Genomic DNA, 17,050 nt, shown 5'->3' with positions numbered 1-17,050 from the left:
TAACTTGTAAATACGGGTAGTTTTGGAATCCGAAAAATAGAATAAATTAGATTTTAAGCTAGATTAGGTAACTTGCTTATTTGAATCCTAGTCAGCGGGTTTTACTTGAAAAAAATTGGGTATTTTAAATAGAAAAATAAAAGAAAGGGTTGTAGGTGATTACAAATGAATTTTATGGGTCTAAGCTCAATTTACTATAAAAAATAATAAAAACAATGAGAGAGATAAACATATAGTTGTATACAATTAGTTTGTAAGAAAGAAAAAAAACATAGATTTGCCCGAGCGCCTTATATGGGTGGACCGTGGACCTAAACACAACATGTTACAAATAGTACAGTGACGACCCTAATGTATTGAGTGGAAACCAGCCGGGCATCTGTGCATTTCTTGTTTTGTTTTGGTTTTGATCTGAAGGTAGCTAGCTAGTCTTATTTGCCATCATCATATGTATAAGATGTCTGAGAGAGAGAAAGAGAGACTGGCTGGCAATGGCACCAAATCTAGCTACCATTGCTCACTCGGAAAGTGCGCAAGAATCAAATCGATTGCCAAAGGGCACTCACTCACTCACTCACTCCTGCTGCATTATCTCAATGTGATTTTCGTGGCATGGCCATGGCCAGCCAAATAAAATAAACGAAGGGAAGAGGTAATTACATGATGCAAAATTACACGAGTCAACGCCTCAGAAAAAAAATAAATTGCATGATCAGAATATAAATGAAAGGGTTTTGCTAAATTGTGGTCCCAAAAGACAAAGTGGAGTTGAATTTGAGTCGGTTGTTGAGTGGCATGAGGAAAAAAATGAAGGGGGAGGAGGAGACTAAAATATTATTCACCAAAAGTGAGAATGGATGAGCTGTTTTTTTTTTTGCATTATTTGTTAGCACTAACAAGACATGAAGATTGCAGGGACGACGAGTGGTTTGATTTTCCACAGCCGTTTGCTGTGGGGAGCAGGAGCAGCAGAAGCAGCAGCCAGACTCCATGTTATATGTCACTGGACCACCAACAATTCTGATCCTGATCACATTCATATCATTCAGGAAAAACATTGTAAAGTTTATTGACTTTTAAAACCAAAAACTAATGGACCACTCACACTAAGGCTATTTTTTTTATTTTTTTATAAAATCATTATTTATTGTTTGAATTTCATGGCATGCGACACGTCATGTACAGTAAGTCTCTCCTGTGCATTCAGTTCACTTAATCCTTGCCAAAAGAGAAAAGACCCTGCCGGATCAAATAGGAATCCTGAGCACATGGACTCTGTTCATGGAAGGGAAGAATTTGGAGCACATATGGAACCAAAGAGGAGGGAGCTCCCTACGTACGTACGGCAACCTAAGCTACATAATGCTGTACAGAGAGACTATTATTGGATAGCTGGATTGAATCCCTCAAAACCGACGGAATCTTGGGAACCAGAAAAGTGATTATCAAAGGCTGGAAATCGAAGTCTGTTGAACACCAAATGCTAAACAGTAATTTGCAAGGACCCCGACCCAGCGGAAAGTACTAACCCAAATTAACATTCAACTTCCAACCAAGTCATAATTCTAATTACAGCACTTACAAATCCAACAATGCAGTCATTTTGTCTTCTTCCTCGAGTGTGAGTAGGCCCTAAACCCTTCCATTTTCTTTTAAAGGATAATCAATAAAACAGAATCCCTCAGATTTAAAGCAGCCACTTCGGCTAAAAGAGATGCATGAAAAGATATTCCAATTTATTAGTGGAGAGAGAGAGAGAGAGAGAGAGAGAGAGAGAGAGAGAGAAGTGGGTCGCATTGCATCTATACAAAGGAGATTACATATCAAGCAGGAGGAGATATGGAGTTTAGTAATCATGTCATCTATTATGTCATCCATTGAGAGCTCATGGATGACCTCAGGATTGCAACACATTACCTGGAGGCAACCTAATCATGATACAATGCTCTATCAGAATACATTCATTTGCCTATTAACAAAACACAAAACGGGACGGTTTCAAGAATGCTGCTCTGCTTGCTCATATTATCTACGCTCTCCAATCGGTGAATTCGGAATTTTAGAAAAACTGGAAAAATAAACTTGTTGACCCGTCCCCAAATGTTCGCAGATCCGCAGGTTTTACCAGTGCCCTGCATAAAGGGCAAGTTCTTTCTCTCTCAAACCTGAAAAGGTAAAGTAGTTGCCAGTTGGTCGACAGATTAAAAGATGAATATAAGCTCTACATTGTGAAATAGTTGAACAATAATGTAGAAATCTAGTAAGATTCTGGTTCAATTAAGCAGCAAGAACATCCACAATAGTGGCAAGCAGTTGATCCAGCACCAATGCTTCTGGCCAATACACGGGGATACAGATAGTTGGACCAAAGCAAAACTTGCCAGAGGCAAAATTTTGTTCATGGGCGGTGGCCTTTTTTGAGAGAATTAAAGGTTTAACAAGCAAAGTATGAGAGAGACATACTAGAAATCACATTTCATCCTTGAAAAGAACAGGTTTCCAATATTTCTAATATAATATCCTGATCATTGATCTACAACTCAGTGAGAAACATAAGGTAACAAACTAACCATTCTGAGACACAATCCTCACAGAAAATGTGTTTACAGCGCAGCAGAATCGGAGCATGCATCTTCTCCTGACAAATGGCACAAAGGTCCCCCGCTGCATTTACCTGAAGCAAAATACTTGTGAGCTGGAATGCATAGATAACTACTTATGCGGAAAAACAAAAATTGTATTCACTATGTAACACTAAACATGCTTTAATGCAGACACATGCATATTTTAAATGAAATAGAAAGTATAAAGTTTGAAAGGTTATGTAGCTAACTAGCTTCTAATTTGTTGAAAGGACAAGAAAAACCAAGTTTAATAGGTTAACGATAAATACAGGATGGGTGGGTACATATCGCCTTCTTTTACTTAGGAAATAAAGAACATAGCACAAATAGCAAGAAAATGATCTCAACGTTGTTGATCTAGCTTCCAGAACCCAAAGTAAATCAAATCATTTAGTTAGATTTCATACCTGTTCCAACGTTGCATACGCCCCATAATGGATATCCTTCCGCGATAATGCCCTTATTGAAGCAAAAAAGGATTGGACCTAAAAAGCAATAAAATATAAATATAACATATAAACCCAATTCAAGTGCCATGAAGTATATCATCATGTTCTAGTACAACAGCTTACTACTTAATAGACTTACCTTCTCAACGACAGATGTTAGCTTAAAAGTTAAATACAATCCTGTAGTAAGTGATGAGAAGAGGCTCCCATTATCTTTGTTCAGGAAGAATCTGTACCAAACAGGTGCTGGTAACAAGGCACGGTACAGCAGCAGTGTATACTCAACCACAGTTAATATTTGACCCTTCAAAATGAGATAACAACTTTCAGCGAGTTTTTCCAAATTATGAGATAGTTGAAGATAAAATGCTTATGGAAATTTCTAACGCTCAGCATCATGTCACCTGCCGACGATAATTATGGCCTCTGCCATTCTTGTAGTATATAAGCAACAAACACTTGAGAGCCATCGTTGCCTGCCTCACCATGGTATCTGAAAGTAATAAAATTCAGAAAAAAAAACTCTCCAACATATTCAAAGAAAGATAAGTACTGCACAATAAGAGAAGTGACATAGGAAATAAACAGGCAACATTACAGAGACAAATAGAGGACAGAAGCATTATATAGAACCAGAAACGGAGACAACCCCACATTAACTGATAGCTCCAAGTAGACACAAAAAAGTAGAGGGACAACATGAAATATTGAATAAAGTCTAAGACATTCCGACAGACTTATGAACTTTAAATTGAGGATTTCAATGCAAAACTTAAAACCCTATTGAATTCTATCTCCAACATTCATAACAGATCCTTCTCTGATGGTTACAAAAGATGAACGGCCTACTCTACATTTAATAAATTAGTATATCAGTTGTCTTCACAGAGAAATTTTAACAATAAAGACTGTCTCCATACCATTGACCAAAATGATGAATATCGCATGCCAGAAAGGTGGTATGGCTTTAGGAGGAAGCATTGCCAATGGGTATAAAAGATCATCACTTCGATACCACCAGTAAACACCAACTACATGAAGCATAAAAGCAGCAGCAATACTTAGAAGAACTGGTATTTTCCTATCTCCCTGCAGAAACCAATAATTGTTTGAGATATTTGATCTGCTATTCAACAGATTTTGCAGTGGGGGAACAAATGGATAATATAATCTCATATAATCAAAGATGTACCAAATTACCTTTAGAGCTGTCTGCTTCCGAACAACATCATTTGACCTATACATGACAGCTGATACCCATATAGTGACAAAGAAACCTGCAAGTTATCACCCCAAAAAGTAAATGAATAAAAAGCACTGCAGTGATAAATAAAAATGCAAGACAAACACATTAAAACCATTTAGTTCACAAAATCTTCTCCATTCATTTACATAGATATTGCCATTTGACATTTATGAGAAAGGATATTTTTTTTAGAACTGGATAAGCTTGAGATTAAGACTGAAAACTAATAAACTTGTGCCTGGTGGAAGAAAACTTGTCCTCAAGATTTTAAGTATTAGCTTATGATGTTACAGCCTATCACATTGGCATCTCTATGATAGTTGATAATATGCATAAGATACTGATTTCTGCATAATTCGAGTTTGTATTTTATGTCGCAATTATTAGAATGGGTAACATCAACTGTTAATGTTACCAAAGAATATGGATGTGACTCAACTCAAAATGGGCCAAGAAAACCCTAGCTCCATCTAAATTGTAAAACCAAGATCAGTACATGTTTAAAATACTCTCTCCAAATAAAATAGTCCCTCTAAAATAACACAAACAAAATAGGAAACACTCATGCCTCAGCAGCTTCAAACTTACAAAGCAAAGGCTAAGTTTTGGGCTTCATATTAGTTGGTTCAAACTTACACGAATGATCATAGAGACAATCTGCACTTAAAATTTGAAGTAAGTAAGTGGTGAGTGTGAGTACCTTGCAAATGCTGACGAATGAACACAACGAGTAAGAGCAGCGAAAACGGAAGAACCTGCTCAATCCATCTGGCTATCTGTTGAATATCATATCTCTGGTAAGCAGAATCCCTAGAATTATTATCCACACCATCCCCAGTGTCCCCAACGTCACGCCTATGTTCTGGAGAAGACGGAGGCACCAAGGGGACTCTCTCGCCTGACCCAACCCCATTGACTGTACCAGCCAGATTATCCAACGATTGAACCCTACCGCTATGCCCTAGCGATCCACCATTTCCGTCCCCTTGAAACGGCACAGTTGCGGCACCGTTACCGCGGTCTTCCTGTTCACCGGCGCCGATAATGCGAATTGAAACCTCTCCGGTGGTGCTAGAGCCGGAGGTGCAGGCCGAAGGGGAATGGGGGCGAGAATCGGCGACGACTACGGCGTTGACCACCGGAGCGTCAGCTTCGTGGCGGGAAGAGCTCGGAGAAAGTATACCGGAGTAATCTAATACGAAGGAGAGCGGAGACTGGAAGAAACGGAGGGCAGGGAATTGCATAGACCCAAACGACGTCGTGCTGTTGCTATTATTCCCAGTGTTGCCTCCACTGGTTGGACTAGTATTTCCGGGCGATGCTTCCATGAAAATCGAAAACCCTAATTCTTCAAGTTTCGGCCCCAAAGCAAGAATCAGAGATAAGTAAAGAAAAGAACCAACCTTGATGGCTTTTTGTCGACGACGAATTCAGAGAAGGAGAGGATCGGAGAGAGACGGCAGACCGTTGAAGAAGAAAAAGTCAAAAAACGACAGACTTGTAGTGAATGAAAATGGGCCCTGTCGTTGTTTTACTGAGCTAAATTCTAAGCTCTCAACCCGAATATCGGGATCGCCTTCTTTTTCTTCTAAGACTAGTAAGAAGCATGAACGATAAGCTACGCGTCGTCGTCTTTCTTTGGCCCTTTTTCTTTTTCTTTTTTCTTTTTTTTGGTTAAATTTTTATTTTGCTTCATCATTGGCTGTTAGCCGTAACGTGTTGACTTTGTATTTGTTGCAGGAACGCTTTAATTTATTATTTCCTCTTTCCTTTAATTGCGTTCCGCGCGTGCCGTTTCCATTCTCTTTCTTTCTTTTTTTTTTAATTTTATGAAATTGATATTGGGAAAGGAAGATATTGAAAAAATAAAAAATAGAATTCAAACACAAAACCTCAGGTATACTCTAGTATATGTATAGTGTATGTAAGTATATTATCGATCCGTTCAATAAAAAAGGTCCTAAAAAAAGAAAACAAAAGAAAACAAAGCCTCGGATACATGAATAACTGCTCTAAGCGGCCTTGTCTATTTGTTTGTATGCTTTTATTTAATAAGGGTCATTTTCTATATGTACACAAAAGAAGAAAAATCATAATTTGATATAATATCGGAATTATGATTTACTTGTAAGAGAAGAAAAGGCTCCTCATTATGCACAAGGAGCAACCCATTGAAATTGCTTTAATTAAGTTGGCTTGGGTGGCCTCTCAAGTGGTCGGTTGTCCAAAATCAACAAAAATTAAAGGCAATACACATCACACGAACTGTATTCGCCAAGCACATGGACATATGTTTGAAACATTCCTGGCCCAACCAACAAGCAACAAGAACAGAAGGCTTTGTCTCTCTTACACAAAATTCTGCAACCTATTGGAAGGAAAAACAGAAACAAAGATGGCACGAACGGCAATATGTTAAAGCCATCAAGTTAGCCCCTCCAGTTGTCCTTCCTCTGCCTTATTTCACGCAGAGCTTCAACGGCAGTTTTGCAACCAACCCTCTCCTGTAAAACAAGTTAAACGTCTATGTAAGGAAGCTGTATGTATGTATGGCGCAAGTTGGCGATTGAAAGCGAGCATGCTGCAGTTGGTCATGCTAGAGTTGGCAAAAACCAAAAGTTGCATAAACATGGAACAATACCATACCAACTTCTTAATCATTTCAAGCTTCAAATTTAGTAACAAACTGTGCTACATCAGTTTCCAAATATTCACTTACTACTTTTATCTCAATTGAAAACATGATATGGTTATCAACTTATAGGAGAATAAGCAAACCTGAAGCTCTGGTAGATCAGCCCGCATAAAAGGGTTCGTCTCCATCTCTTCCTCAATGGTTGAAGGAACTGTCGGGAGGCCTGCTTCCCGCTGCTTCTGCGCCCATGATAACTTCTGCTTTATTTTCTCATTGTCTGGTTCAACTGTCAGAGCAAATTGCAAGTTCTTCACTGTGTACTGGAGCAATACCAATCAAATCATTACCTTTGCCTTACGGACTGAAAGACATACAGCATATACAACAACAATTGAATGAATATGACAGTTATAAACTATGATAATCATTGGAACTAAATTGGAAAATAAACAACCCAATTCATCCTTGCTCAGGTGAAGGAAATAGATTGCATTGTTCAAGTACATCAAACTTTGGGGCCCGTAAACATCATCAATTAATAATGCCCTGTCGTTGAGTAAAATTTCAAGACACAAAGAAATACAGAATCTTCTTTTACCTCATGGCCACAGTAAACTCGTGTTGGCTTTGGCAATGAACCCAAAGTCACGCATAGCGACTGATGCATCTGTTCTGCTGTTCCTTCGAAAAATTTACCACAACCCGCAATAAACTACATATAGAGCAGGAACCACAGTTAACTGCTTGCATCCTTATAAATAGACATAAATTAAGTAAATTAAAAGAGATTCAGAGAACCACCCTAGTACAGCCTAAAGGTTCCTAAGAACATAAAAAAGGTTTCGGTATTCCAAACTTCTAAGTATTTGGCATTACTACATAGGGGGACAGATGTGACATCGACTTCATAGTGCAAGACAATAACCCATGTCTATAGCACAACACATTCAAATAAACTTAAGACTACAGAAACCAGGTACCCTAAGAGGCCTTTCATGACATCAGTCATTGATTTCAGATTTGAAAGAAACTAAAGCTCTTTCACTCAACTTACCAGTGTGTCTCCAGTAAAAACAGCTGGGTCATCTCCCTCTTTGCTAGTCACATAATAGCTTATGTGACCTTTAGTGTGGCTGGTGAGAGCAAGTTCAGGAGAAGAATATAATTAAAAACATAAAAAGGAAAGACATACACAAAGTTAAATCATCGGTTAAAAAAACAATCAAGCATAAAGGACAATTATAATTTAGCATTTGCTAAGATAGCATGGAAGCAATACCTAATCTAATGATCACGGTCCTATGGCCCTCTTTTTCTTGCCAGGTTTAGATTCGAATTCTCTATCATATCATGCTATAAAGGATCAAGGATATCTTTTGTTAAAGAACTATGATGCATCTATGCTTTAATCCCAAACAAAAGAAAAACTTGAGAACATTTGTGTGCCAGAAAGGCAATAATATGCTGTTGTTGCTCTATACAGTCCAAAAAGAGGTAACGGATTAGTCCAAACTCCAAAGAGACTAACAAAATATCAGTCGTATAGCAGACTTAAGAACATTACACATTAATGAAAGACAAATCTGCAAGGAAGACGCATACCAAGGTGTGTGAAGAGACAATATATGAACATCAGCCCCGAGCGAAATCTTATCACCATTGTCCACCTTATCAGTGCAGCCCTTTACATTATCAATAGAACCACCATATACCTTAATCCTCGGCACCAGCTGCTTTATCTTCTCATTTCCACCAGCGTGATCCCTACCACATAAATGCACCAGCAAAAAAAACACTTAAAACAGAGGCAACTAACCCATAAGTCTAATCTTTACATGTACCCAAACTAAGAAGCTCAATACAATCTTGGCCTCTCAGATTATTACCCAAGTAAGATATGAACCCCAAATACCTATTTGTTGGCACTTATGTCCAAAACAAATATAATACATATAATAATTTTGTGTTGACATGTTATGTTACAGTTGAATATGAGTAATGGGTATGCAGAAATAAAGCACATGGGTACGAATGTAAGTGATTGAATGGTAAATTTGATGAAGAACTGCAAACATTTACACACCAGTGGTGGTGAGTGGTGAGGACGAACTTGATATCAACCCCATGTTCTTGAGCTGCTTTAAGAACCTTTTCAGGCTCAACTGGATCCACAGCTGCAGCTTCTTTGGTACTCTCGTCAATGATTCTGTTAATCCAAACCCAGCAAGTCATAATCACCATTAACAATTACAATTTTACAATTAAATTAATTATGCTAGAAAGTAGAAAGACCCTGATAAAAACGATAATCAGAAATTGAGATGAAAAGCGGGATTTTGGCTCACAGGTATGCGTAGTTGTCCTCCAAGCAAGCAACGTGGTGGATTTTCATCTCCGTTGTTTGACGGTCTCTTTCTTCTGGAAACCTCCGGCTTCTGATTGAAAAGTCCACTGAGCTCAGTGAGGAAATGCAAATACAAAGAGGCAGCTGAGGAAGGGGCAAAACCGTAAAATGGTCTAATAGCGCCACGTCTGATTCATCTGACACGTGTCGCAAGGCCAAGCCAGCCAGCTCGCCTGATGAGTAGACAGCCCGACGTGATAAAAAAAATAAAATTGGACCTGGGTCGACCCGAGCTGAAATGAATGGAGCACCGAGTATAAAAAGCCCGCAATAGGGTTTCTTCCCGGAAATCAGGAGCTCGCCATGGGGAGGAGTGAGTGCCTCTCTCTTGCATTCATCTTATTTTTCCCTCATTTGTTTCTTCGTTCTTCGGCCATTGATGTATTATACATTTATCTATCTAATTTTTTGTTTAAAGCTCTGATTGCGTTTACCATTTTATTGGCGCGAGATGAATTTTGTTGTCAAAGAATTCGTTTCTATGTTTTTTATCCAAGCTCTTTGGTTTTCTTTCTCTATGTTTCATATTTGTAGTCTGCATTTTATCTTATTGAACAAGGTTAGTTGTGGCGTCCGATTTTTGATACAGAAATGGGCTTTGCTTGTATGTAATCGGTTTATTTTCTAACGTTGGTGTTGGAATTTAAACGTTGAGAACATCTTAAACCGTTGCACAAATGTAATTTCTAAGACCCAATTGTTTTTGTGAGTTGTTTATTGGTGGTACTTTTTGGAACCAATTGTTGCGGCAATCTTAGCAAATGTCGTTGTCAATGCTGTATAAGTTTGATATATCTGTTATTCAGATTCTAATTTCAATTGTTGAATTTGGTAAAGTGAATTCATTATTGTCTGTAAGTTTGATATAATCATGTTTTTATGACCATTTTTTGGATGCTCTGTTATTGTTGTAGGGCCTGCAGAAGGGACCTTTCTATCTTTGCCCAAATCAAAAAGCAATAATCTCAATGACTAGAAGCTATTTGAAGATCCAAACAAGTTTGATCCATCGCGGTTTGAGAGCTCCAAGAAATCATCATCTCCCCCATACACATACATTCCGTTTGGAGCAGGCCCTAGAATATGCCCCGGCTTAGAATTTACAAGAGTTGAAGTGTTGCTCATCATTCACCATTTCATTACCAATTATTCTTGGGCACCAATCATCAAGAACGAGCCCATAAGATGTGAACCCATGCCATATCCAGTTAAGCTTCGTGGAAAATGTCATCATAACGTCAGCTTTGATTGTTCAAAGTCTTTCTCGATGGTCAATCATAGGGAAGTTTTTCTCCTTTCCACGAGTACCCACGTGCCACGTCCTCACACAGTCGCCAAATGGGACCAACCTCCCCCTCCATTATTTTATCATCCCACGCGACCCACAATTAAACTGTGCACGCCACAACGCCGACCACGATTAAAACATCCAACACCCTTGATCTGAGTCTGACCAAAGGTCATGAACATCAACGGTTCTGATTAAAGGACCCCACGCCACGTTACAAATTCAAAGGCCGCGCTCTTCCTTCCACGGACCTCGTGCCCAATCTAATTACAAATCCTCACGCTTCTTTAACAGTCTTATATTCCACACCACACACACTCGGAAACCAGAAAGCTTTCGAATTCCAATTCAACTATATAAACCCATTCACAATAAAGAACCTGGCTCTGCTTCTAAAGCTCCAAATCCAAGAATCGAATCGTTTCTTTTCGTCCGCCACAAGAAAGCGTTTCGAGAAGACACTGAGCGGTTTCTTGCATTCCGTCTCTGCGAATGGCATCATTGGGCATTCAATTCTGAGGAAGTCGATTTGCCAAGACAATCTTTGCAGTCCCTCGTCCAATCAGAGGCCGTGTGGTGCGATGATCTGCAGCCGCACCAGATCAAGGGGTGCGAGAGTGAATTCATTGGCGGTGGCGCAGGCGAGTTTGGAAGCGGTGCCCCGATAACGGCGTCGCGGCAGTGGAAATTGAAATAGTGCCGAGACGGCGGCAGCAGCGGCGTATGACAAGTTGGACGCGTGGATGAGAGATTCGGTGGTGGAGATCGTCAATAATCTTAGAGAAGCGCCGCTTTTGGTCAATGTGCACGGGAAGGGCAGTACGCACGAGAAGCCGAGGCTTGAAACGGAGAAAGGGGTGGAGGAAGAGATTTGGGAGGTGCTCAGGCGAAAATGGGAGGGTGGGGCGGCGCCGTTTCCTGACGGCGTCATCTTCGTTGAAGAACTAAGGGATGACGATGCAGGTGAAGGTGACGGGATCACGCGCGAATGGGGGCTAGGGGTGCAGGGGGAAAGGGAAGGAGTGTGGGCTAGCTTGTTACTTGTTGAAGACGAGTAAAGTAAAGGCCGGGTCGGGTTGTGGGCTGGGGATGGGCTTGCGCTGCACTCCTTTCTGCTTGGTTCGGGTCAAGAGTTTCAGGGAGACGGCCCAATCTTAGCTGAAGAATTGCTGGCTATTGCAGGCCCTGCAGGCCCAGGCCCAATGATACTCTAAATCCAAATTCAATTCATTTGTAAATCAAAATACCAACTTACAAGAGCACCAGATTAATTTGATGCTCACTTAAATCATATTAATTCATTCATGGTGTACAGTAATGTAATTGTACACCTAGTCAAATAGTGGGTCCTATTGGTGCTACGTCATCTTTTTTAACATAATTTTTAATAGACTTGACGGCAAGAGGCAAAGTGAGACATAAAACATCGGTCAAGGGGCAAAGTGGGTCACTTAAACTTTAAGGAGGTAAAGTGAGAATTGACCAATGTTTCAGGGTGCATTGTACCAATTAAGCCTAATTTTGAAGAAATAAGAACTAGAGGTTATTAAGGAAAGAATAACAGAGTAATGACAACTAAATCATTTAGAGGCCAAAATCCCAACTGCCTATGATTCATCAATGATCAAAAGACGGTATGTCTGAACTTTCCTTGTGGTTAGTTGCATGTTAAGAATCGCAATCCTATTTGAATCAAGTTTAGTTATTTTGGAGTTGCAATCCTATTTTCCCAGTGGTACAAAGCAAATGATTTAAAAGAGTGAGACATACAAACTATCACTATATATATCATTAGACCAGCAAAAGCTACATCCATTGCAGTGATGACTACTATCTGCCTAATGAAAGAAAAATAAATCCCTTTTTCGGTCAGTGTATATGTGTTGAGTGAGGGTGCACATAGTAACCTCAAAGTAAGCCCTTTTTCCCTTTTTCTTTTTGGTAACAAATCTGGATTTTATTAATGATAAAAGAGTTAGAAAGGGGATGAACAAGATGTCCTCTAAAATCCTGTGAACATCCCCAACCCCAAACACTAAGTACAATAAAATCCAACTAAGTATTGGAACAATAAAAAATCAAGCTAACTATGTGGAAGGCACATCATTGACCCAAAGAGGTCAATGGTCTTCATGACTCTTAATTACCTGATCCCAATCATAATGTAAAATAGAGAGAAGAGGGAAGCAGGAGGAGGAAATACTGTATATTTGATACCAGGTTTCAAAACTAAGCTATGGAAAGACTTTACCAAGAAAATAAAATGCCATATCCAATGCTTGAAAACTTACTTTCCTACATAGAATTATGATTACATACCAAAAAAGTGAGCATTATAAAACAAGTCTTACACAAGAACTTATATACGAAAGTTGGGAGAAGAAGAATTGGAAGAAATTCTCTACAACCATTTGCAAGGGAGACACTATCTTGTTGTTTTAGATGACATATGAAGTACCATCGCTTTTGACAGTCTTGCAAATGCCTTCCTAGACGATCAAAGTAGAAGTAAATTCTTAATTACAACTCACAACAATAATGTTGCTTTGCATGCAGATGCCCGAAGCCCTCCCTATGAACTACAATTTCGAAGTTATGCAGAAAAGCATTCACTGAAAGTATTGATAGAGTATGCCCTCCACAAGTGAAGGAAATTGGACAGGAAATTGTGGCGAACTGTGTTGGTTTACCACTAGCCATCGTTGTGTTGGGGGGCTTGCTTTCCAGGAAAAGAAGGCTGAGTGAATGGCACAGGGTTCTAAACAACATTCACTTACTCTTAGCCCGTGATCCAAATTACTATCTGAGTGTCAATTTTGACGTGCTTTCTTGAGCTTCAATTTGACGCCAAAGGCCCAAGCTGTTTTTTCACGTCACATAAGGCATATTGGTTTGAGTGAAATGAACAATTATTTTTTATTGTTGAAAGTCTATGCAACACTTTTAACACATCAGCCGAATATGCTCTTATGCAATCTATTATAAAATATTGAGTGTGGTGAATTGTCGAATCGAAGCCAACTTAAAGAAGTAAAGAACCATGATGAAGAGTGTGTTAATAATGGGCATTTTGCTTTTTCTTTATTTTTAGGTGAAGATTAACACTCGGCATCTACAAACTTTTATGTAAATGCAATTATTATATCCTCATTGCGACAAGGCTAGAAGAAATGAATAACCGAGCTTAAGCCCAAACATACGAAGTTGGCGCTAGCCCGGCATATGAACATAACACAACCGGAAGCCCCAATACAACTGAGCTTGGATTTGGCTTTAGGATGCTAAAAATATATTTCAAATGGGTTTCGAAAACAATTGATATGCAATGATCAGACTCTTACCTGAATTGAAGTGTATTTTTTGGAGGAATTTTCAAGGTACTCAGTTCGCAGCTCACCTACCTCTCCAAGTGCCTTTTCTTGTTTCCATTTCGAGTAAAAGCAAATAGTACTAAGCGTGACAATGGCTAGAGGACGACCCAGAAAGGTTTGGCCTTTTTTAATTTTCTCACACTTTCTCGTATTTTCCCTCACTTTCTCACTCGTCAAGCGCACCCTCTTCGTCCTACTACCCCATCATCCCTTTTCTTTCCCGAGTTTACGTGTCTTTCCTAATTCCTTTTCGGATGGTTCAATCCGACCTGCATTTGTTTGGCCATGCTCTCGCATTTTCTTCAGTCCTTATGTTTTTTTTTTTTAACCAAGAAAAATCAAGTTTTTGTTCAGCTGATTTCTCACACATTTTTTATTTTATTTTCTACTCCACTTCATTTTTGCAGAGGAATTCCCGCATGGATGCTGCCATTGATGCTATGACCCGTGAAATGGGTTTTGACGAGAGACTAGTTCGTGCCACAGTAAAAGAGCTACTGAAGGTGGATTTTATTTTTATTCTGTTTTCATTGTTTTCTGAGAGTTTTGGGTTCTGGGTTTTGTTTGTCATATCAAAAGGTTTTGCTTTCAGGTTTATGGAGTGCGAGGATCTCCAGACCAAGGATGGCCCTTTATCGAAGAGTTTTCTTATAAACTCCTAATTGAGCAGCTTCTTGAAAAACAAGAAGATGGTGCTGAAAATAGGGTAAGTTGATTGCTTGTTATTGTTGTGTGTGCTAAAGTTGCTTCGTTTTTTGTACAATGTGCTGGGGGAAAATTGGGGCTTCTTGCTGCTTTGAGATTTATTATTCCTACGCTCTTCGATTTGGTGTTCTTATTGGGTTTGTGGCTTCAGACAAAGACATTATCTTAATCACATTAAATTGGTTGCCTGGTGATTATAACAATTTTAAATCTCACATTCGAGCAAGACCTGTACCTGTTACTTTTTCCGAGGTTCGTACTTTACTTCTTGCTGAAGAAATTGATCTGAATAGAGCTGCATCTATCATGAACACACCACTCCTTACTGCTATGATGGCTAAGACCAAGTTAACTCCTGTTCATCAAACCCAAGGTTCTCCATATTCTCAGGATCAGAGTTATCAGCATCCGACTCCAGATCACAGTTATTCTAATGGTACTTCAGGTTATAATGGTTCATCTTCTAATCGACAATGGAATTCCAGAGGTGGTTCTTAGGGAAACAGGTATTACAGAAGCAGGAATAACTTCAGAAACAGATATAATAAGGGTAGACATGGTAGCAGTTCAAATGGTAATTCCACTTATGGTTCAGGCCAATTTTTCTATCAACCTGGTTACCTGGTGGTAATTATGGTAATTCAGGTGGTTCTGGTTTTCAACACCCTGGTTCTTTTTTGGCCCATCAGAGTGCACCTCATAGTCAATATTATGTCCCTCCACATTCTGGCCCTGGAATTCTTGGTTCATCTACTCTATGCCCTACTGCATCACCATGGCGATCTCCTACTCAGTCCTTTCAATCTACTATAAGATTCATTTCACAGAAAAATCAAAAGCTCTGAGTTTCTATTCTAGTCTTCTCTCTTCGTTTCTACTTGATGTTTCAGTGAAATTGCACTAGTTTTATGCCTTCGAACAGCATTCACCAATTGTTATTTTGTTTTTCGCCTTGACTTGCGTTGCTCTTAATTGTATAAAATTAGTCATAATTCTGGTTTGAACTCTTTGAAGGATGCAGCTCCACTAGACGATGCAGCCCCACCAGACAATGCTGTTCCACCAGACGACGCTGCTCCACTAGGTGATGCAGCTCCATCAGATGATGCTGCTCCGTATGATGATGCTGATGATGCATCATCAGCAGTAGGGCCCTCAAGCATTGTTATTCTGCCGACCTTCTCAGGGGCTGTGGACAGCAAATTGCAGACTCAGGATGCTTGTGACTCTACATCACAGAATAATGGACTTATTCATGCATTACTGATTAAAACTACAGGTAAATGATTTTCTAATTATTCCTAAATATTTATAGATGTTACAGTTTCAGCCATGGGCAGTTTTGATTCATACTCTTTATCTTTTCAGTTCCACTCCTTTGTGAATGTGCACTTGTTTTGCAGGTGCCAAGGAGTGTCTCCCAGTAGATACTCTTGCACTGCGGAGGCGTAAACCTTGCTATGGCTGGGCTTTTAGCAATGATGGGGAAGGTCCTGTGGAACTAAAATCGGGCCCATTGCCAGAGTCAGGTAAATTACTTATCAGGCCAGCTGAGAAGAGGAAGCGCAAGTCAAGGGGGGATGTGAGGTCTGAAGAGGCCTGAAGATATGCAGAGCTCTTCCACTTTGATGTCGTAGTTGTAATATGTATAAATAGGAGTCTTGTGTATAAATCACATATTTTGGTGACACTGATACTAGATTATTCAAATCTGGTGTTGTGGCAGTTATAGGTATCATGTCGATATTCGATGCCAACCAGTGCAACTCTAGAGAAGAGAATGCACATTTTGGAAAGCCATTGGAACCCAAATTACATTTACAAGAAGATAGCGAAAGATTGTGGGTGCTTTTGTCAATCAGTTTGTTGGTGCTTATGTAAATGATCTGATTGGTGCTTTTTATGTTCTATACTTTGTCGTTGCACTTATTTTTCCATCTTAAAATTCAGCCTTTCATTTCATTTTGATTTACAAGAAGATCAAGGAAAAGAAGAGAAAAATTGTTACACTGCTTAAGAAGACAACTATTGAAACACTTGTGCTATGTTTTCTTCAAGTTTGACAGTGTGTGTGAGCAAATCCCTCTCCCAATATCGAGTATGAAAAAAAAAAAATTCATATAATAAAGATAAAATTGATAAGGATGGAAATATTTTCCTTTTCGTTACCACAGATTGAAACTTCATTAGATATATATACTTTTGAATATAGAGAACACCCATTATCTGAAATACTTTAGGAGATTTTTCTCTCTGCTATTTTGTTTGAAACAGACGTCTGCATGATGTTATTTGCCATTTTATATGTGATTACTTTACTTTGAGCCA

General features: G+C 39.2%; 3 protein-coding genes and 1 pseudogene across 4 annotated transcripts; 2 read left to right on the top strand and 2 right to left on the bottom strand.

Annotated features, from left to right (window-relative positions):
- Positions 1–1,777: 1,777 nt before the first annotated feature.
- LOC110768930 (uncharacterized) lies at positions 1,778–5,929 on the bottom strand. The gene is made up of 8 exons (XM_021972807.2): positions 5,020–5,929; positions 4,274–4,350; positions 3,994–4,162; positions 3,478–3,566; positions 3,213–3,377; positions 3,032–3,109; positions 2,571–2,674; positions 1,778–2,165 (listed from the first exon to the last, which is right to left on the bottom strand). Exons 1-8 carry the CDS (start codon positions 5,645–5,647, stop codon positions 2,060–2,062), a joined length of 1,416 nt encoding a protein of 471 aa, XP_021828499.1. The 5' UTR covers positions 5,648–5,929; the 3' UTR covers positions 1,778–2,059.
- A 540-nt stretch (positions 5,930–6,469) lies between these two features.
- On the bottom strand, positions 6,470–9,458 carry GLY2 (Metallo-hydrolase/oxidoreductase superfamily protein). Its single transcript, XM_021972849.2, has 7 exons — positions 9,300–9,458; positions 9,038–9,160; positions 8,557–8,718; positions 8,009–8,087; positions 7,553–7,666; positions 7,098–7,274; positions 6,470–6,823 (listed from the first exon to the last, which is right to left on the bottom strand). The coding sequence occupies exons 1-7, from the start codon at positions 9,344–9,346 to the stop codon at positions 6,749–6,751; spliced, it is 777 nt and encodes a 258-aa protein (XP_021828541.1). The 5' UTR covers positions 9,347–9,458; the 3' UTR covers positions 6,470–6,748.
- Positions 9,459–10,294: 836 nt separating this feature from the next.
- Positions 10,295–11,947, top strand: LOC148297040 (uncharacterized; annotated as a pseudogene).
- Positions 11,948–13,846: 1,899 nt separating this feature from the next.
- Positions 13,847–16,630, top strand: LOC110768923 (uncharacterized). Of its 2 annotated transcripts, XM_088249644.1 has the most exons (5): positions 13,847–14,132; positions 14,425–14,520; positions 14,610–14,723; positions 15,737–16,001; positions 16,126–16,630. In XM_088249644.1, exons 1-5 carry the CDS (start codon positions 14,109–14,111, stop codon positions 16,323–16,325), a joined length of 699 nt encoding a protein of 232 aa, XP_088105770.1. In that variant the 5' UTR covers positions 13,847–14,108; the 3' UTR covers positions 16,326–16,630. The 2 variants fall into 2 exon arrangements, with proteins under 2 accessions (XP_088105770.1, XP_088105769.1); XM_088249643.1 differs by lacking the exon at positions 13,847–14,132 and having other exon boundaries at positions 14,143–14,520.
- Positions 16,631–17,050: the final 420 nt, after the last annotated feature.

Source organism: Prunus avium, chromosome 2 (assembly GCF_965620075.1).
Source record: "Prunus avium chromosome 2, drPruAviu1.hap1.1, whole genome shotgun sequence".
In the NCBI taxonomy this organism is placed as follows: Eukaryota; Viridiplantae; Streptophyta; class Magnoliopsida; order Rosales; family Rosaceae; genus Prunus; species Prunus avium.
This window is presented reverse-complemented; position numbering and strand designations above follow the sequence as displayed.